The sequence below is a fragment of the Sturnira hondurensis genome, unplaced genomic scaffold (assembly GCF_014824575.4).
Source record: "Sturnira hondurensis isolate 20B ecotype Veracruz unplaced genomic scaffold, ASM1482457v3 Scaffold0019006, whole genome shotgun sequence".
Classification (NCBI taxonomy): domain Eukaryota; kingdom Metazoa; phylum Chordata; class Mammalia; order Chiroptera; family Phyllostomidae; genus Sturnira; species Sturnira hondurensis.
In genome coordinates, this window is record NW_028091637.1 from 10,095,278 (window position 1) to 10,116,841 (window position 21,564).

At 41.0% G+C, this 21,564-nt stretch overlaps 1 protein-coding gene across 3 annotated transcripts in view; it reads left to right on the forward strand.

Moving 5' to 3' along the window:
- CNOT10 (CCR4-NOT transcription complex subunit 10) overlaps window positions 1-21,564 on the forward strand; it is a 63,343-nt gene that overhangs the window by 36,200 nt on the left and 5,579 nt on the right. For 2 of the 3 annotated variants that reach the window (XM_037070730.1, XM_037070732.1), the window contains 5 exons: window positions 1,195-1,316; window positions 2,480-2,656; window positions 3,683-3,763; window positions 16,689-16,802; window positions 20,607-20,737. In XM_037070730.1, the coding sequence (XP_036926625.1) occupies window positions 1,195-1,316; window positions 2,480-2,656; window positions 3,683-3,763; window positions 16,689-16,802; window positions 20,607-20,737 (625 nt within the window). The remainder of the gene's footprint in view (window positions 1-1,194; window positions 1,317-2,479; window positions 2,657-3,682; window positions 3,764-16,688; window positions 16,803-20,606; window positions 20,738-21,564) is intronic. The other variant, XM_037070731.1, reaches the window with a different exon arrangement.

Consider the following 21,564-nt stretch of genomic DNA (forward strand, 5'->3'; position numbering starts at 1 on the left):
TGGAAGTCCTTCCTTCCAATAGTGGCTCAAAACAGCCACTTTTTCTTACTTTTCATAGTGCTTAACACAAATTTGTTCAAATTAGAGCAGTTAAGCATCCATTATGTAATTTTCTTTTTAAAGTGATTGTACAGTGAATCCTTGTTTTATTAAAAGTCATACTGGAGGCACAGCTGTAACACAGTTACATTAGGGAGCACTAGGTAGCAATGCAGAAACATTGTAGTTAGAGAAGGACTTTTCTTGGAAGGGCAGAGTTGAACTCTGCAAGTTCCTGTGGGTTGGCCCCGTTTTGTGACTGTGTATGAGAATCTGGATGAGTTTGTAAAATGACTAGTTGGGATTCCACCTGCAGGTGAATCAGAGGCAGAGTGAAGGGGGAAGACAAATGAAATTGGTCCCTAACTCCTGTAATGAGATCATGTATCTTAGTGAAATACCCTATATTTATTGATTTGAGAGAGAAAAAGAGAAACACCAATTTGTTCCACCTATTTTTCCATTCATTGTTTGATTTTTGTATGTGCCCTGACCAGGGATCAAACCTGTAACCTTGGCCTATTGGGACTGCACTCGAATCAACTGAGCTACCCAGCAGGGCCTAGTATATTTTAATATATATTTTATATGTACATATACATATGTGCAAGTAGCTTTTACCACTTTCATTTTAATGTTTACAGGGTCTTAGGATTTTAATTTACTGGAAGGCAAGAATTGTGACATAATAGCTTATTAAAGTTTATATGTTGTTGACAATTTAATTAATACATACTTTCAATTAGGAAGGGAAAAAATTCACTTTAGAATGCAGAGCTGCCTCCCTTTTCTTTTTCACAGTGTTTATGTGAATCTCTTTTTACTCTGATTTAAAGTGCCATTAATATGCAGCATGATACCTGGGGGGTTGAATATTCTAAATAAATTGTTCTAAATACATGCTCGAGTCATTCCTAAATTGCCTTTTTCCCTCGGAATTACCTCAAACCTCATATTAATTAAAATATAGCCTATGTCAAAGACTTTCAGCCCCATGTACTCTTTTCTTCAACACTGAACATATTTCCTTTATCACCAAAAATGCCACACTGATGCATGGTTAAGAGCTTTATTAACTGGTAAGGTATTAGATCATTTTTCATGCCCTGTTTCACAATTCCGTTCAGTTCACTGGAAATCATTTGTATTTTATAGACTTCTGAACAAGAAACTAAAGGCCTTCCCAGTAAAAAGGGGATTGTGCAGTCTGTCGTTGGCCAAGGCTACCACCGCAAGATAGTCCTGGCGTCCCAGTCCGTACAGAACACGGTGTACAAGTAAGTGTTCTGCAGAGAGAAGGGGGCTGTGTTCACACTCGTTATTTCATAGGCGGAGCTACCTTGTAGCTGGGTTTCATGGCTCTTTCAGGATAGGTCTGTAGTGAGTGTGACCTGACAGGTGAGTTTGGCTTATTGCGGAACATGGGTGCTGGGATTACTAATGGCCTAAGAAAGCCTGGTCTGGTCAGTGCTGTTATCCGGAATGTCCAGAAGAGGGCATCTTCATGTTTCCTTTTCATGGTTTATCACGGTTAACTTCTCTTTTAGGTATTTTCTTATAGTCCCTGAAGCTAATTCTTTCTATTAGAGAAAAAAGAACTGATATGTAAAGCATCCAAAGCATCATAAATCTGTCAAATGTAAGAACCTTTAGTGAACGACTTAAATACAGACATCTTTATCTTGTATAAAGATTCCAATTTGGTGTTGCATTTCTAAAGTAAGTGGGCTTTGTAAAAAATCCACTGCTTCCCCGCCCTCCACCCCCTGCCAAAATAAAAGTTTTCTCAAAGTTTTTAAATAGTATTTGACACTCGGTATTTTGGTCTTGATTCGTTTCAACTATAGTGCAAATTCTTTTAAAGGACTTTATGTATTAACACATCACTTTCCTACAATTTCAAGATTGTTACTAATTTTCACATTTATGTATTTTGAAAATACATAAATGATTCAGTTTTATGTATCAAAGCAAAAAAGTTATATAAAATCTCAACAAAATTATAAAACAACAGATAATGCTGCTTTTTCAAAACTTTTTTTAAAGTCATTTTCAGCTGGTGTGCCTCAGTAGATGGAGCGCAGGACAGGTTCAAAGTCATTTTCAAAAGTAAATAAGGGTCAAATGTGAAAATCCTTCTTCACTTGTTTCCAGTTCTTATTTTACGTATCTAGTTGTCACTTCCTTGTCTGTAGCTCCTCTGATGCATTAACAATGACGCGTATAATGCGTATACTTGTGATCTATACTTTTTGCACCTTACATATACTATCTAGCATTTGGATTTTTAGCATTCTGTTACAAGTGCTTATATGCAAATTTCTGCCTATCACAGGGCAAAGTTTTCGTTTGCCATTATATTGGTTTTATTTCTGATCATGGAGCAGTATTATTTCTTTTTATCTTATTTACTCAGCTAATTTGGTGTTGTTCTTTTAAGTGACGGGCAGTCTTCAGCCATTCCTGTAGCCAGTATGGAGTTCGCAGCCATCTGTCTCAGAAACGCCTTGCTGCTGTTACCTGAAGAACAGCAGGATCCGAAGCAGGAAAACGGGTCGAAAACCAGTAATCAGTTAGGCGGGAACCCTGAGAGCAGCGAAAGCGGTGAAACTTGCAGGTATTCCAACCCTTTGAGCCCCTCCCGGACTGCATTAGTGAGCCTCTCTGTCCTTCAGGGGCACTCCCACAGTCTGCAGCCTCAATTCCCAAAAGCTCCATTTTGAATAACAAGAAAGGAAAGTATGAATGTTGAAGTATTTCTGGAAGAGAAGAACAGGTGAAGACTAAGGAGAGAACCTTGACGGGGAAAGTGGGAAGTGGCAGCTTTTTAGGAACAGGAAGGGTGATTGCGAGAAATCCTGTTGCAGAAGGAACAGTATTTTTTTTTTTACTTTTATTAAAATAAGTACTTAAGCCTGGCTGGTGTGGCTCAGTGGATTGAGTGAGGGCCTGCAAACCACACGATCTTGGTTCGATTCCCAGTCAGGGCACATGCCTGGGTTGCAGGCCAATTCCCAGCAGGGGACTCATGAGAGGCAACCATACACTGATACTTCTTTCCCTCTCTCCTTCCCTTCCCCTCTAAAGATAAATAAATAAAAATCTTTAAGAAAAATAAATACTTAAACCTATACCAGTCTCTAAAAATTGGGAAAGCTTCTTTAGTAATAAGTCAGCATCTTTTTATATAGTGTTCTTTTTACACGTGGCACTTCAAGCTCAAGTCTCCCAGCGGTTTTTCTTAATTATAGTAGAAATGAGTGTGTAACGCGGAAAATCTGAAACAAAGTTGTAGGATTTTTTCCTTCCGTAAAGGGGTTATATTCAACCATAGTTGATAAAATGCCATTACAGGAATGAAGAATGTATGAAAACCTTGGAGTGCTTTTCCCTGTGGGGTGGGATACTGTTCTCATTTAGAGGCTTCTAGAAGCGGTGTTGTGTGCTGGGGGACAGACACCAACACGCAGTGTAGTTTTAGCACGTGAGTGATGCCGAGTTATAAGTGTATTTCATTGTTTTGGCTCTTGCACACTTTTGTCTCAAAAAATTGCATGGGAATGAGGACAGAGAAACAAAGTTTAGCATTTAGTAATAAGTTTGTTTGTTGCTCTTCATAATTGAGAGTCCATCTTTATTTTAGCAGTAAAAGCCATGATGGTGATAAATTCATTCCAGCTCCACCTTCTTCTCCATTAAGAAAACAAGAATTAGAGAACTTAAAGTGAGTATCTAAACAAAATTATTATTGCATTTAGCATTTATTGAAATAGCACATTGTTTTTAATCTCCCGTATTCTCTTCATATTATGAATGACATGGATGGCATGCCAGATGTTAAGCCAGCCTTTCAACCTTGTGACAAATACTACTGATCAGAATGTATTGTCTCTGTTATAAAATGTTGGATTCAAGTTAATATTTTGTTAGGAAGATTTGCTTCTACAATATGTTCACAAGGAAGGTTAGTTCATGCTTTTCTTTCCTCCTAATGTCTGGTCAGGTTTTGGTTCCAGGGTTATGATGAGTTGGGAGGTTCGTCTTCCTCCTCTGTTTTCTTGAAGACTTTATAAGATAAATGTTATTTCTTGCTCAAATGTTTGGTGAAGTTCACCACTGAAACCATCTGGCCTAGGGTTTTCTCTGTGGGAAGTATTTGATAATTAATTCAAATTCTTAAATAGATGAGTGCTATTCAACATTTTCTACTTCATCTGTGTCGGTTTGGGTAGGTTATATTTTTGTCTGTGTACATTATAAGCCCCATTATTACTGCTTTGAACAGCCATGTATATGTTAAATTCAAAGGAACACAGTAGTCTTTTATGTTTAGCTACATTAATACCATTTCTTGATGATTTTAGTTTCTAAGATCATTTTCCTTTAGTGTAAAGATGGGAAGACAGCAGGTCTTGTCCAGGTCTTGTTTTGCTAGGTGTTATTTTTTAAGTCTTGAATTGTCTTTATCTCATCTTTATCCTTGGAGGCTCTTCTCACAGAACACAGAAGTCCAGGTTGGTGGTAGGGTTTTTTCCCCTCTTTCCAGTGTGATCGGTCTGCTCTTTCAAGACGTCACCGTACTATCTCCTGGCCCCCATTGTCTCTGAGTAGAAGTTCACAGCCATTGCGTGTAGGTGATATTTCCCCTCTTGTCAGGATAGATTGTCTTGCTCTGTTTTTCAGCAGCAGCTAGATTACGTGACTCTAAGTCTGATTTTGTTTGTTTTTAATCTTGGGGCTAGCTTGAGTGATGAGAGTACAGTTAAAATGGTAGTTATATACTGCTGGTAGCATTGTAAATTAACGTACTGCTTCTGGAAAGCATTTCATTTATTCACATTTTGTTCCAGCAAATGTTAGTGCTAGTCTTGTGCAGGGGAATCAAAGATAAAAGAAAAAACTGCCCTGAAAAGCAGATGGCCAACACTTAGCAGAAAGTAATATTAGTTGATAGGTCAGCTAGTAGGTGGTGAGATTGGGATGTCTCCTTTCTTGTGGTGACTGAGCATCCTTGAGAAGGGAAAATGACCTCACATTACCATTTTGCGTCTCTTTCATTCTGTTCAATCTGATGCCACAGTTTACTGACCACCTGTATTTCTTGTTCTATGAACCTGTATTTGTTCAATTTACCATTTTTATATTGTGTTTTCCATCTTTTTTACTTTTTAAGGGTTCTTACATATTGGGAAATTGGCCTTTATCATTTGTCTTGTGACATTGTTCATAATACTCACTTATAGAGTAGAATTTCATTTTTTAGAGTCATATTTGTCAGTGTCATTTTTTTCTGCTGCATGTGGATGTGGGACCAGCCTGTTCTGTGTCTCCACTCCTCCTAGCAGTCTTGAAGTGGTTTCTTCTTCAATTCTGTAGTTGGTTTCTTCTTTATTTCCATAGTTGTAGGACTACCATTCAGCTTGATTTCTAACGGTTCTGAATGATGGTTGCTGTATAGCTTAGTTGTAATTTTGATGTGGTTGTGAGAGGAGGCGAACGTGTTTCCTTACGCCATCTTGACCAGAAGTATCTCTTTACTTTTTTTTTTATTTTTTATTTCATGCAATGTTTAGAAGAAGAAAGTCTTTTGTGCCTCTAAGATTTTAAAAATAATCCATCCTGGCTGGTGTGGCTCATTGGATTGAGTACCAGCCTGTGAATCAAAAGGTCGCTAGTTCAATTACCAAGTTAGGGCACTTGCTTGGGTTGGGGGCCAGGTCCCCTGTTGGGGGCATGTGAGAGACAGTGGATCCATGAATCTCTAACACATTGATGTTTTTCTCCCTCTCTTTCTCCCTCCCTTTCCCTCTCTGTAAAAGTAAATAAATAAAATCGAAGAATAAATAAAATAAAAATAATTTATTCATGTTTTCTTCTAGCAGTTTCATTGTCATACTATCACAACCATCAGTCTAAATTTTTGTTTCATTTCATGTTTATTTTGGATAAACAAGTAAGTTAGGAAATCTATCCTCATTTTGTGTAACTTTTCATAGTATAGTCCACAGAACTATACTATGGAACAGAATCTTAAAATGGTAAGATTTTATGTCTAAACAGCTTTTTTAAATTAGATTTTTATAAAATAACATTTATTTCTGTTTGCATTTAAAAAATCTGGAGGGATTATATCAAAACCATTATAGTCGTCATTCCTGAATGGTGGGATAACTGATACTTTTTTATTGGTTAGCGCCGTTTTTCTCATTATTTAAACATGAGGCTGTTGCATTCGTGTTAGTGATACACCCCTCCTGACACGCCTCGGCTCTTCCAAGGGGACCCGCCAGCGCACGTGCCCTTTCCTGAGCGTGTGTCGTCGGGTCTGTGTGGTCCTGGCAGAGCGTTGCTGCCAGCAAGCACGGGGCGCAGGCACCCTCCTTAAGTCACAGACTGAGTTAGAAATAAGGAGCTGGTCATTTAAGTAGTATTGTGAAAGTAGTATTTTGGTTTTTCAAACTTGACAATGATAGTTAAATATTTTTTCCAATTATCAGGTATATTAACATTTCTTGAATTCTTATTTCGTATATGAATCATAAGATAGCAAGAAAATAAAAGTAGTCCAACAAATTTTATGAAACAATGGCAAAAACAAAATATACAGAAAAATATTTGCTCTTAAATGAAATAAAATTGAGTTTTTACAAAGCAGTCATTTCAACCATATAACTAAAATAATTCGCTATACTAGGTTTTTGTCTTGAGTGGAAATGTGTAAAGACAAGGCAAACTAAGTAAAGCCAAACTGGGCTTGGTGTGAGGTAAACTGGTGGGGAAGAAGCGAACTGTAAAGTTCAGCCAGGGCGATATTCAGGAAAACACTCTAACTTACTGAAAAATGTACCGTTTTTCCCCAGTAAGTCTAATGTTTCTAGAGATGTCATTGTTTATGGAGGCACCCACATTTCATATTTATCTAAGGGTTCATCTGTTTTTAATGTTACTTTAATGGTGAAAACCCAAGTATTGTCCTGTGCTTCTTAATAACATTTCAGCCACAGACCCCACACACGACAGTGGTCCCATGAGGTTATAATCGCGCTGAAATACTCCGGTCACTTAGGGACCTTGCAGCACAGTGCATTCACTCACACGTTTGTGGCGGTGAACAACCCAGCTGCTCTGCCATCGTATACAAGTAGAGCTCACAGCTTGCGAACCACACGATCACAGTTCGATTCCCAGTCAGGGCACATGCCTGGGTTGCAGGCCAGTTCCCAGCAGGGGACTCATGAGAGGCAACCATACATTGATATTTCTCTCCTTCCCTTCCTCTCTAAAGATAAATAAATAAAATCTTTAAAAAAAAGTATAACTCACAGAATTATGTACTCACATAATACTTGGTGATAAACCACTATGTTACTGTTTATATACTTATTGTACTATAGTCTTTATCGTCATTGTAGTGTACTTTTTTTACTTCTGAAAAAAGGTGTGCTATAAAACAGTATGTGCAAGGTGGCGTGCTTCTCAAAGAGTTTTGTGCCTCTCGGGGCGTAATTGTTTACTTTCCATGTACCCTAGCAGGAGGGTTGGGGATTTTCGGGGAAAATGAAATTTCTCCTATTCTTGCAGAAAGGGGCAAAGGCCTTCCGTAGGGAATTCCAGCATCATAAAGGGAGGTGAAGATGGGCTCGAGGTATGCAGTAACCTTCTTCCTTTTGGAGCAGATGGGGCAAGGACGGGGAACGAGATGGGAGGAGCCTTAGGGTAGGTTTACGGAGAACTGCTGTGCAGGACAGTGGTGGTGGCAACGTGGAGACAAATGGTGGAGGGAAGGAGCCGTAAACGCTTTGTGTCAAGAAATCTTTAAAGCTGTAAAAGCTCACGATGCAGTTGGGTACAACAAAAGGCAGTTCTGTGACTGAAGCCAGTTGTCCTCTGGGGAGGGAAGTGTCCGAGTGCGTTGGTTCTGAGGAGATCGCGATTTCCTAGAGATTTCCTCTCGTTCTGACCTGAATTCTTTTATGTGATCAGGAATGTGTGTGACTAGTGTATAGTTTAGTTTCTATGGACTATTATATTTGACCCCTTGTGCCCCATAATACCCAAGACACCAATGCAAAACCTCACTTCCTATTTCTAGCATAACTAATATGCAGTAAATTATCAAGACTGTTCTGATGGCCTCTTCTTATGGTATGGGTTCACAGCCCTTTGAGTATTTTTCAGTTTTTTCATTTGCACATAAATGAAGATGTCTCCAAAAATACTAATTCTAACCAGGTTTCAAGCATGTTTTCAGAAGGCCTGTGACACCCGGAGCGATTGTGGGATTCTATATTAAAATCAAGATAGGTTTCAGGAAAATATTCTCTCAATTAAAATAGAAATGTGTCCCCAAATCAGGGGACACGGCTCAGAGATTAACCGAATAGTTTAATTGAGAGGCTCAGATGAACAGAGGCTCTGATGGGACGGCCGGGGAAGGCGTGTGTGTGGTGGCAGGGAGAGTGTCGCCTGGGTCCCGAGCCATCAGCTCTGCAAAGCCCTCGGCTTCCTCCGGTCAGCAGAGCAGAGGCACGGATTCTTCAGTCTTCGATTAAACAAATGCTCTGATTCTGTTTTTAAAATAAAAGATGGTTCTGTTTCTACATATTTAGACAAGAGGAAAGAAAACATGTCCACACAAGAATTTCGTAGCAGCGTTACTCGTGGTGGACAAAAACTAGAAAATAACCCAGGTGTTCCTCAGTAGGAGAATGGATAGCTGATTTGTAGTTCACACTGTGTACTGGAGTACGGCTCAGCTCTAGAGGGGAGGGATGACTGATGTCCACGTTAACATGATTGGGTCTCAAAACACTTGTGGGGGTTTTTTACTTAGTATAGGATACATGCTTTATAATTCCATTTATACCAATTATATGACAGGCAAAACTATACGAAAATAATATGTTTTCATAGAAATTAGGGCCGTGGTTGGGGAATTGGAAGGAATCATTCTGGGGTGACAGAAACGCTCTGCATCTTAATTGGGCCGGTGGTTGTGTGTGTTCAGACTCAACAAGCTGCACACTTAAAATGGTGTGTTTTAATGTATATAAGTTGTACTGCACTTAAAGTTTTTAAAGGTAGTTTGAAATTTTACAAAATTAACATAATTCTAAGTATATTCTTTTGGGAAATGTTATTTAACCACTAATGATTAATAAATGGTCAGTTTCCCTTATACATTATGTATGAGGTGGCATGACATGGGAAACTTGGTTTCTTAACCAAAAAAATAAAAAACCATTCCTCTACTTGTATTTAACATGTATTTCTTAGATTCCAAGTGCAGTATTCACTGCCAAATCCACTCACCACGTGTGGCTACTGAGCACATGAAGTGTGGCTAGCGAAGGTGTGATACCCAGATTTCTGGGGGAGAAAAAACAGATTTCACAACTCACTACCCCAAAAGTGTAAAATGTCAATGATTTTTGTATTGGTTATATTTGAAAGTTTGAAATGTATTGGATTAATTAAAATATGTAAAATTAGTTTTGCCTGTGTCTTTCTGCTTCCTGAGACTTGCCCACTGGAGAACTGCAGGTCACACTCACGGCTCCAGTTCTGTTTGTGCCGGACGGCGCGGCCCCACAGCCTTTGAGCAGCTCGAAGTGCCGTGGTTGTTGACATGTGGTTTCCACAAACTCATGATACTGTTTCTGCGCCAGTTTCCTCTCAGACCACAGATTTTAGCTGAATATCTCTTCAGAAAAATGTGTATCTTTAAGGCCTAATGTCCAAATGAATCATAGAATAGAAGCATGTGCAAGATTGATATTTTGGCCATATGTTTTTATTTAATTATTAATGTTGCCACATGCATTTGGAGATAATGATTTTCTTTTTTTTTTTTAATATTTTATTTATTTATTTTTAGAGAGAGGGGAAGGGAAGGAGAAAGTGTGGGAGAGAAACATCAGTGTGTGGTTGCCTCTCATGTGTCCCCTAGGGGGGACCTGGCCTGCAACCCAGGCATGTGCCCTGACTGGGAATCGAACCAGTGACCCTTTGCTTCACAGGCCCGTGCTCAATCCACTGAGCCATACCAGCCAGGGCAGGAGAGATAATGATTTTCTTATACAGTGATTGGTTTATAAGAGTGTACTTTTAAGATTTTTTTTTGTTTTTTTTAGTCAAACATTTATTGATTCTCTACTGATAAATTTTAAAAACCGTTTTCTTGAGATATAGTTCACACCATACAGTTTACCCCTTTGAAGTGTACAATCAATAGTTTTAGTGTATTCACAAATATGTGTACCTTTCACCACAATTTGAAAACATTTTCATCACCTCATAAATAAACCTGGTACCTTTTAGCTAAACACCCCTTTGTCTCCAGTCCACAGTCCTAATTGATCTCCTTTCTTTGTGGATTTTCCCATTTGGACTTTCATATGAATGGAATCATATAATGTGTGGGCTTTTGTGACTGGCTTCTTTCACTTAGGGTAATGTTTTCATAAAGGACCGATAGACATGGACAACAGGGTGAGAAGTGACTGGCGGGGCAGAGTAGGGTTAGCAATGGAAAAACTGGGACAACTGTAACAAAACAAAATTTTCTTTTAAAATAGTGGGCCCTGGCTGGTGTGGCTCAGTGGATTGAGCTTGGGCCTGCAAACCAAAGGGTCGCTGGTTTGGTTCCCAGTCAGGGCACATGCCTGGGCCGTGGACCAGGTCCCTAGTAGGGGGCATGAGAGAGGCAACCACACATTGGTGTTTCCTTCTTTCTCCCTCCCTTCCCATCTCTCTAAAAATAAATAAAATCTTTAAAATAAAAATGTTTAAAAATAATGTTTTCAAGGTTCATCCAAGTATCGTGTCATATTTTATTCCTTTTTATTGCCAAATATATTCATTGTATAGACATACCACATTCTATTTGTCATTTCATTCATTGATGGACATTTGAATTATTTCCATCTGTAGGCTGTTGTGAACAGTGCCGCTGTAAACATTTGTGCACAAGGTCTTGGGTGGGCCTGTGGTGGTTTTTCTCGGGTGTAGATCTGGAAGTAGAATTGCTGTGTCCTGTGGTGATTCTGTTTAATCATCTGGGGCATTGCCAGGCTCCTTTAAAGTGGCTGCACCATGTATAGTCCCACCGCTCACGTATGAGCGTGTCAGTTTGTTCGCATCCTGACCCGCACTTGTGATTGGCCTGTTATTATTATTGTTACACATTGCAGTGGGTGTGAAGTAGTATTTCCTTGTGGTTTTGGTTTTCATTTCCTCAAAGACTAAAGAGGTATAGCATCTTGTTTATGCAACGGGCATTTGTATTGCCTTCCTCGGAGAAGTGTTTATTCAGATCCTTTGCCTATTTTTTAAAATATTTTATTTATTTGTTTTTAGAGAGAGGGGAAGGGAAGGAGAAAGTGTGGGAGAGAAATGTCAATGTGTGGTTGCCTCTCACGCGCCCCCTACTGGGAACCTGGCCTGCAACCCAGGCATGTGCCCTGACTGGGAATCGAACCAGCAACCCTTTGCTTCACAGGCCCGTGCTCAATCCACTAAGCTACATTAGCCAGGGACCTTTGCCTATTTTTCAATTGGGTTACTTAGCTTTTTGTTATTAAGTTATGAGTTCTTTCTGTATTCCTAATACAAGACCCCTATTGAGTATATGGTTTACAAATATCTTCTATTCTCTGCATTGTCTTTAGACTTTTTTGAGATTTTTTTTGTTTTTTTTTTAATGTCCTTTGCATAACAGAAGTTTTTCGTTTTGATGAAGTTCAGTTCCTCTATTTTTTTTCTTTATTTATTTGTGCTTTTCATGTCATACCTAAGAATCCTTTACCAAATCCAAGGTCATGAGAGTTTACCACTGTGTTTTCTTGTAAGAGTTTTATAGTTTTAAGTGCTTACATTTATGTCTTGGATCCATTTTGATTTAAGTTTGGGGTAGAGTATGACATAAGGGCTTGACTTAATTCCTTTGCATACTGGTATCTTATTAATAATACAGAAATAAGTTCATCCATAGGATTAGTCACTATTAATATTTCAGGTTTGCATAGTAATTTAACACCTGTCATAGGTATGTACCGGTCTTCCATGTAGCTTTTTATAAGACCATCTTTGTTGCTCATTCCAAGGTTTTAATATCAGCTAAAATTTTAATTTCTGAAACTGAAACAGAGGCCACTCTAGAACCTGGAAAGGAGCATAACAACTGGAGAAGGGAAGGAAGTAATGTTGAGGCTACACGGGCGATGTGTGTACGAAAAATTAAAATCAAAGCATATAACATAAAAATGAAATTCAGTTTCTCTCTTTTTTTTTTTTAATTAGAGGCTCAAAAATGGATAAAAGGAAATGTTTGGGCCAAATTTAGTGAAGCGCAGTTAAGTTATTTCACAAGTATAAATTGTAGAACCTACATTAGTTTGTTTGGACTCTGATGTAACACTGAGTGAATTACTTCCCATTTAGTGAAAAAGGGCGTCCCATGCCCCAGTGTTTGTGAGAGAAAATGAACCAAACAGTCCATAACATAAATAGTATAGACAGTTTTAGTGTACTTAAGGAATCATGTTTCTTTTGCTATTAGCCCAGTTGTTCTATTGTATCTCACGAGACACACCCAAAGCAGGGTTATGGCTAGTAATCTTTTGAATCTCCTGTTGCTCTTGCCCTGCCCCATTGCAGTCTGATAACCAAGTACAATCCCACTGCAACTGCCCACCTAACCCCCTCCGTCAGGGCGGGGACCTGTCTGACACTCCCTTCACAGTGCGCAGTTCCCCTCACGCCGGCGTGATTCACATCTGCGTCCCAGCATCACCTTTGGATGGATGTGATGAGATTGATTACGGGCCGGGGTTAGAATAATTCTCCAGTGGCCTGCCCCTCTGCGGAAACCCCGCCGGGCCACTGCCGACACTGGACAAATCATTTAATCCCTCTGGGCCTTACTTTTCTCTTCTGGCAAATAAGTAAATTGGATTGGGTGGGCTGGGTTCTCTGAGGTGCTAGATTCGGTTAAAAAGAAAAACTTCTCAGCTTCTTTGTATGGGGCTATTTGTTTTAGATTTGGGTGTGTGCGTCAGGAAGATCCTTTTTGTACAGAACTGCTCCTAGAAAGCAAAACATGTACAGAAGACATGACATGAAAAATTTACCCAACTTAAATTTTCTTAAGAGTTGAAAGTTGACAGGTTTAACATTTTCTAAAATGGTTGTAGAAAAATGGAAATAGCCTGAATTTTTTTTTTTTAATTTAAAATTCAGTACCATATTCAGTTTGGGGAGAAACTCAATGGATCTTCATGAGCACCGCGCACGCTGACCAAGTACACCACTGGGGCGCCTCCTGCTGGGCTTTTGCAGTCAGGTTTCCAAACAGTGTTTGTTGTGGGGTCGCTTCATGGGTTTGTTTGGCTTGGACCAATGTGACTTACTGGACTTAACCCATCCTAGCCTCTCCCGAATAAGGGTTAAACTATGTCAGACACTTGTTTTAGATTCATTTAATTTACAGAAAATAATGGCTTGACAAATTTTAATGCCCAGTCTTGTATAGCTTGTTGCTGTAATTTGGTGCTTTGAGGAAAGTTTTTTTCCCCCTTTTCTTTCTTCTTCGTCCTTTTCTTTTGCAAGGGCCGGTGATCCGTGGACCCAGAGCCAGCTCCTCCAGCAGGAGGGGGAGCGTGGGGTCGTGATAGGTCCGCCACAGGGGGCCGAGGCTAGCGTGTCTCTTCCCTTGAGGTCTGGTTCTTCCAGTCTGCTGAACTGTCAGATCCACTGAGGGCCTGGGAAAGTGGATTGGACAGTGACTCGGGGAGTAGTGGGCGGGGTGGGGGGGCACTATATTAAGTCGCAACTATCAAAAGTAAAGTGATTTCTCCAGAGACTTACTAGATAAAGCCATGCATGTTTCCAGCGTCCCCAGTGTGTGGGAATTACGCAGAAGAGTGCAGGACTGTTTCCTAAGAGGGAAGGAGGATGGGGGAGAGAGTGCGGAGAGGTGAGGTGCGGTCAGGGTAAGGCGGAACGTAAATGTTAGAGTTTCATGTGGTGGAACCTGCTTCATCCTAATGTTTGTTGATCAGAAAGCCAGCCTTCAATTGTTGCATTCACATATTTAAGTATTTTTAATAGAAAGATTGTTTTATTATTAGAATCTTTCACCCTGTTGTGATTTGACATGGTGTCTCCTGGGAAAGGGGTGATAGTGGAGGAAAACAGGTTTTTACTTCGTACATAATTATAGTTTGGACTTCCTGAGGAGCAGAATCTTTGCCGCAGATACTACACGACTGATCTCTGGACCCAAAGGGGGCCTGACGGGGCTGGAGCGGTGAGAGCCCCCTACTGTCCGGAGAGGCCGGGTGGACTTTTCCCAGCAGGCCTGCCCAAGGCGAAGGCTGCCCTAGACTCCAGGCCCTAGACACTCGGGGCGGCTCCCCTGTCTGCAGGATCCTGGAAGCAGGTGGCTCGGTCAGCAGGGGGGCCTGCCCCAGCGGGCCAGGGGTGGCTCTGGGTGCCTGTAGAAGTAAACGTAAGATTTGACAGTGGCGGTCTGCAGTGCATACCCGTCAAACGCCTTCCGCAGGCGGTGAGAAACTGCTCTAGCCTTTGTGCAGGGAGCAAAAGATGGGAGCTTCTCCTTGGAAGGCATGTACGGTTCGCCCCCATCTTTGGCAAAGTCACAAAGGAAAATGGAATTTAGACTTGGTGACTGTCACTCGTATAAATGGCCTGAATTGATGGTCTTCTCAGGCCTCTGGAAAACCTAGCCCAGGGCTTTAAAATCGAAGACATCCTTTTACTTAATAAGCAATACATACCTGACTGATAATGAATGTTCACTGTCATTTTAAAATAAAAACTATAGGTAAGCCAAAAGAGGAAACTAAATCACCCTAATCCCTAATCTCAGGACATTGGGAGTGACCCATCTGAAAGTGGGAGATAACTAGCCAGTGCCTTCCTCTCCTCCGGGCCTGGAGTCTCTCAGGGAGGAGACCGCCCCCCGGGGGCTGTGGCCACAGGGCATCCAGCTCTCGAAGACAGCTGTTGGAGACTCAGGGATACTGACTGCAGGCTTGCTTTGGAAATCCCTTTGGAAGTGACACTGCTTGCCTGCTCTTAAATTACTTTTCTCTGTGAACAGGGTTCAGATTTTCAGTCACGTGCCAGCAATGAAACTTAAACTTGTAATATTTGGATTATGTTCTTTTCTTCCTTTTTAAAATGACAGCAGGAAGACTATACTTTCAGGGATCATTTCTATAGTTCGTTAAAATGACAGCAGGTACATATATGTGCATAGTTATTTATGCAATAGAGAAATCGTAATGTGATCTTTCTACTTTAGCTGTAGAGTGATCTCGTGAATTGATAGAGAAGCACTCTGATAGGATGGGAAGAGCAGTGAGTTGGGAGTCCAGTGTTGAGCGTTAGCCTGAATCTAATCGTATGCTCTAAGCTAGAGAATAGTGCATGTGATCACTTTGAATCTCAGTGTCTCTCCATCGATAAAACAAGGAAGCACGGCGGGCAGTCTGCAGCCCTTCCATTGTAGCCCAAGACCACACGTGTCAGTTGCCTTTTGCCTTCCTTCTCGGGGCCAGGCTCCCGTTCTGTGTTGTTAGAAGTTGAGGGGCTGCTTTTCCACTGGTGGGTAATTTCCGAAGGTTCCTGCAGCCAGGAGTGAGCCAGCGAGAGGAAACAGTAGGCTACTCCTGGCCCGGCCCAGCCGTGCTCTTCCTGGAAGGGCCATTCCCAGTCAGAGGGCTTCAGAGTGGTAGAGGACTGCAGTGACGTGGTTACATTCTTCCTGAGACTGAAATTACAACCTAAATGCACTTAATGATATACACATGTATTATAATTTGTAAACGTACCTCAGAACCCTCTGTCTAAGTCAGGTCCTTTGTGGCCAGCCATTCAGGCTTCATTTCTATCTGACAAGGGTTTATTTTAAGGTTGCCTTGTGGAACGGTTGTTTAACATTCAGGTGATCTGTCAGTGTCAAGTCTTTAGCTGGACCTGCTTTAAATGGGCTGCACATTAAGTAGAAAATCAAACAGGAATTTAGGTTTCCAACCCAACTTAGCAGAATCAGTGTAACTTAAATTTTTTATTTTCACATTACTTCATTCAGCCTGGTTTTTGTTTTCTTGAATATTTATTTAGGACAGTAGTGCCTCTATGACTGAAATTCTTTTAGATATACTTGATACTGTTGCTCAGTGAGAACTATAGACTTCTTAATAGACTCAGAGCACTGTACAGTAGCTAAGTTAAATGGATTTTTAGTACATTGTATTTCTTAGCAAAGTCACACATATTGTAGAAAGACTAACATCTGCTTCTGTAGCTTTGTTTGTAGGATGTTAAAAGAAATGTCACATTATTTTTTTTACAGGCTAAATATATATTGTAACTCTCTTTGGTTAATTTGTTGGAGAGGGGGTCAATTGGATGGAAGCTAAAGATGATTTAGGTAGATAGCTATACTGTGCTTCAGACAGTAGTTTTATACGTCATTCTAATTTACCACTAGTATTGTGGCTTCTTTTCTGCCTTCCCGGTATCCAGCTTGTCATAGCCATAATTAGGGTGTTCTTTCCTGTGTAACAAATGCACGCCACCAGGTTTGCAGCTCGTTGTCAGCCCTCCCTTTCCTGTTGCAGATGCTCCATCCTGGCCTGCAGTGCTTACGTGGCTCTGGCTCTGGGTGATAACCTCATGGCTTTGAATCACGCAGATAAACTTCTTCAGCAGCCCAAGCTGTCCGGCTCTCTTAAGTAAGTGTGACTTGCCCTGCGCGTCCCTGGTTTGTTTTGTTTGGGGGTTTTCCGTTAATGTGTGTGCATGTTGCCGCTTTTTACTCCCCCCGTGGAGTGTGTACTATCTAGGGAAAGCAACGGATAACTTCGTGGTTGGTGGTGAAATTTTTTCACTTTATGCCCCTCAAGGATTAATGAAAATGGCACTTGCCGCCTCAAGGATTAGGCAGAAACTTTGGCCTCTCCAGTGTGTGTCACTAGGTCTGACTCATGTCAGCACAGCACAGTGTCATACGTTAGCCTCAAAGTAAGATGAGTCCTACGGAGACCAACTCGTAGACAGAGAGCAGGCCGACAGCTCGGGGGTAGGTGCGGGCGTCGTGGGGTGGCAGGGTCAAGCAGTAAGGAAAAAGAACTCACGGACATGGACAAGTGTGGTGGTGGTGGGGACCAGGGGGGTGGGCGGAGGTGGAAGTGGGGTGGAAGGGTGATAAATGATAATGGAAAAAATACAACAAAAAATAAACTATTAAAAATAATAGGACGAGCCCTGGCTGTTGTAGCTCAGTGGATTGAGCACAGGCTGTGAACCAAAGGGTTGCCAGTTCGATTCCCAGTCAGGGCACATGCCTAGGTCAGGGCACATGCCTGACCTCAGGCCAGGTCCCCAGTGTGGGCCACGTGAGAAGCAACCACACATGGATGTTTCTCTCCCTCTCTTTCTCCCTCCCTTCTGTTTAAAAATAAATATAAATAAAGTCTTTAAAAATAATAATAATAAGATGAGTCTTCAGAAGACCCACAAAAAAAGGAGTTTGGTCACCATGGTAAATATCTTTTGAAGAATGCAGTTGAAATAGACAAATAAGAATTTGAAAAAATTTTTCCAAACTACTGTACCATGGCCTGAGTACATGAGTTTCATTCAAACATTTTAGTCACCCCTTTAATAATAGTATCTTTGTCATTCTAGAATTTCCTAAAGCACACCGTCGTCTTCTGTGGAAGTGAGTGAGTGGCAGCATGCAATCTTTGTGTAGTGCTGATGCCAAAAATGCTGTCCAGAACCACAGATGCTCCGTATAACACCTCGCAGTTGTTTTTTCCTTCATCCCGGGGGTGTGTTCTTGTCATCTCCAAAGCAGAATGCTTACTAATTTCCTCTTAGTGATCTTTGCTTATAAAATGCAGCACTTAGAATTTGAGATCACACTCTGAGGAATGATAGTATAAATGGGTTTTTTTTTGCCTCTGAAGAAATATTACTTTTTACAAGCATCTAAAATTAGCATTGATTAAGGCTGTTTCAGGCCAGTGTTCCCCAAACATAACTGCTGCATCCAGTACCATGAGACTTTGTCATAACTCCAATACAAGGGAACTCCTGCTCTCTTCGAGAAGAGTTTGTCTGATGTCCAGGCCTGGGGGATCCTGAGTTCAGCCCCAGGCAGTTGGGTTGCCTCTAAGAAGGTTGCCTCTGGCCTCACTGCCCAGCCCTGGGAGATACCAGACCAGAGCTGCAGCCGCCGCCACCGCAGGAGTTGAGGTATTCGGATTGCGGTGTGCATGGGCATTATCAGAGTAGCGTCTCAGTCTTTTTACCAGAAACGAAACATAGCTCTGACTAGTGTGGCTCAGTGGGTTGGGCATCCTGCAAACCAAAAGGTCACCGGTTCAGTTTCCGGTCAGGGCACATGCTTAGTTGTGGGCCAGGTCCCCCTGATTGGGGGCATGTGAGAGGCAACTGACTGATGTTTCTCAGGCACATCAATGTTCCCCTCTCTCTCTTCCTCCCTTCTCCTCTCTCTAAAAATACAGAAATAAAAATAAGGGTGAAACATAAATCCTTGCTGCCTTTTTTAATCCTTTGATTCACATCGTGATTGTTATTCTTCAGTTATTTCATGTAGATTCATTATCTGACATTTGCTGTACAATTGGGTTTTTTTAAGATTTTATTTATATTTAGAGAGAGGGGAAGGGAGGGAGAAAGAGAGAAACATTGACTGGTTGCTTCTTGCACACCCCCAACTAGGGGCCCTGACTGCAACCCAGTCATGTGCCCCGTCCAGGAATTGAACCTGCGACGTTTCAGTTTGCAGGATGTTGCCCAACCCTCTGAACCTCACTATCCAGGGCTGCTGGATAGTTTTTAACCTCATTTATCAACTTCTTCCCTTTGATTGCCAAAGAAACAAAACTCCTTCCTAAATTATGTGATTTCTTAGGTAATTTCTGCAGGATTGGCCGAGCCATGTCTGGTCATTTCTTTTTAATTCTCTGAACCTTCCAAACATTGGTTTCTGAAACTCTGTGTGGTGGGGATAAGCAGGTCTTCCTGCATTTGGCAGAACCGCAGTGGCTTTACCCTCCTGCCCATATTTCTGGCCTTCCCGTGTCATGAAGCCATTTCAGTTTGGTTTAAAAAAAATTATTCAAGTGCCCTGGCTGGTGTAGCTCAGTGGATTGAGTGCAGGCCTGTGAATCAAAGGATCATGGTTCCCAGCAGGGGACACAGGAGAGGCAACCATATATTGATATTTCTCTCCCTCTCTCCTTCCCTTTCCCTCTAAAGATAAATAAATAAAATCTTTGAAAATAATTATTTAAGTCACCCCTGGCTGGTATAGCTCAGTGGATTTAGCATGGGCCTTTGAACCAAGGGATAGTGGTTCAATTCCCAGTCAGGGCACATGCCTGGGTTGCAGGCCAGGTCCCCAATAGGCACGGAAGAGGCAACCACACATTGATACTTATCTCCCTTTCTTTCTCCCTCCCTTGCCCTCTGTCTAAAGTAAATAAATAAAACATTTTAAAATAAATAAATGAATAAGAGATCTGTAATGATAATTGTCAGAATATGGTCCATTTGAAAAGAGCCCCAGATTTGGGGACCTAAGTCCTCTGTGGACAGACTCAGTTGGGGCAAGTTCACTGGAACAGGTGAGACCTGAACTGGCCCTTTAAAAGGAAAAGTTAGATAATGGCTTGTGGAGATGAGGCCCAAGAAGGCAAGACCAGGCAGGACCAGTGGGTATGCTCTGCCCAGGACACTGTTGGATAGAAACAGAAGCATCTTTGGGGGAGTGAAAATATTGATGGGATGTAGGAAAGTGGGACCAAACTGGGGAGAGCTTTAAATTAGTAAAAGTCTAGTTTGTTTTGTTCCCATGTAGAAAAGTCATTAAGATTTTGAGCAAGGATATAACACGTCTAAAGCCTGTTTAAATCAGGTGATCATGGGGAAATGGCTCAGAATAAGAGACTGGAAGAAGCAGGCTGTTGTGAGTCGGGAGGATGTGCATCTGCTCCAGCATCATGGGCGTAACACAGATGATTAGGGAAGCAGGACACCTTTAGAATGGAAGTCACGTAGGTGCAACTCAGGTCTGGCCTCAGTCTGGTCCGGCCCCTGGTGCATTTTGGCTTTTCCAGCCCCAGAGACTGGAGGACTCTGATTCTGAGGCCTCACTCCATGGGCATTCCTCCTTGGGCGTGCCTCTTGTTTCAGAACCCCATTACCTCCCCAGGTTAATCTTATTTTCTGTACAAATAGAGCAGTATAAATTTGCCAATTTTGAATTGCTTTCTTAGTTGATATGTGTAATTTGTACCTACTTAGCTAATATAAAAATGATTATTGCATATTTTAAGATCATTTTAAAGAGATAAAATTTAAGTGACCCTTAAATGATCCATTTATAAACTTAGATTTCAATTCAAGGACTTGAAATATATGAGACATATACCAAATCTTATACATTGAGTATTTTGTGAAGACCTACTTTTCAATTTGAAATCTTTTTTTTTCTTTAATTTTAGGTTTTTGGGTCATCTATATGCTGCAGAAGCCCTCATCTCTCTGGACAGAATATCTGATGCCATTACTCACTTGAACCCAGAGAATGTCACTGATGTCTCCTTAGGGATCTCCTCCAACGAGCAGGACCAAGGTGAATGAGGACACATTTAGTCAGAAGCGGTCACCATTTCCGCCTCCTGTTGTATCTCCGACATGTGGAAATATAAGGGCACAGTTGTGAAGGGAAGGAAGCTTTAGGACGGCTGTCTGCAGTTTTGTCTGTGACGATTTTGTAGGAATTGTTGGCTAAGTAGACCTAGGAGTTGAGTATCTTACAGTCGAAATTCTAACTTTTAAAAGGCTGATAGTATTAGAACTATTCATTTTGGTTCTCAGATTATGTTTTCTCTCTGGGAGGATTCCACAGTCTACAGGAAGGTAAAATACTGCATTCAAAAGTCAGTTTTATGCCAAATGCTGCTAAGAAGAAGAAGACTTAGAATTGCCCAGTGGATTGGTTTAACATCATAGGTGTCACAGAAGCTTTGGTCACGCGGGTGGTGTTGAGAGAAGGTTTAGTAAAACAGCACAAATTTGTGGATAGCATCTGAAATAGGAAGTGATAAATTTGTTAAAATTGAAGTTATAGTTATACTTGGATTGTTAACTATGATTTTATTTCTCTATATCATTTTTTAAATTATCAATTAGCAAGAAATAAAGAAGACATCCTTCTCTTATATGGGAAAAAGTCAGTTTTAAATCATGGCTAAGTTTTTTTGAGGGAATGAGACTGGCATTTACTTTTTAAGGTTATTTCTCAGATTGGAGGTGGTAGGTGGTGGCGGCTCTCTGATGTCTTTGAATTGAACATCCGCTACAAGAAAAGTAAATACTGTTACAGTTGCCTTGATATTAAATTTTCATTTCATAAAGAAAATCAGGTTCTTAGCATATATACTCTTTTGTCCAGCTTCC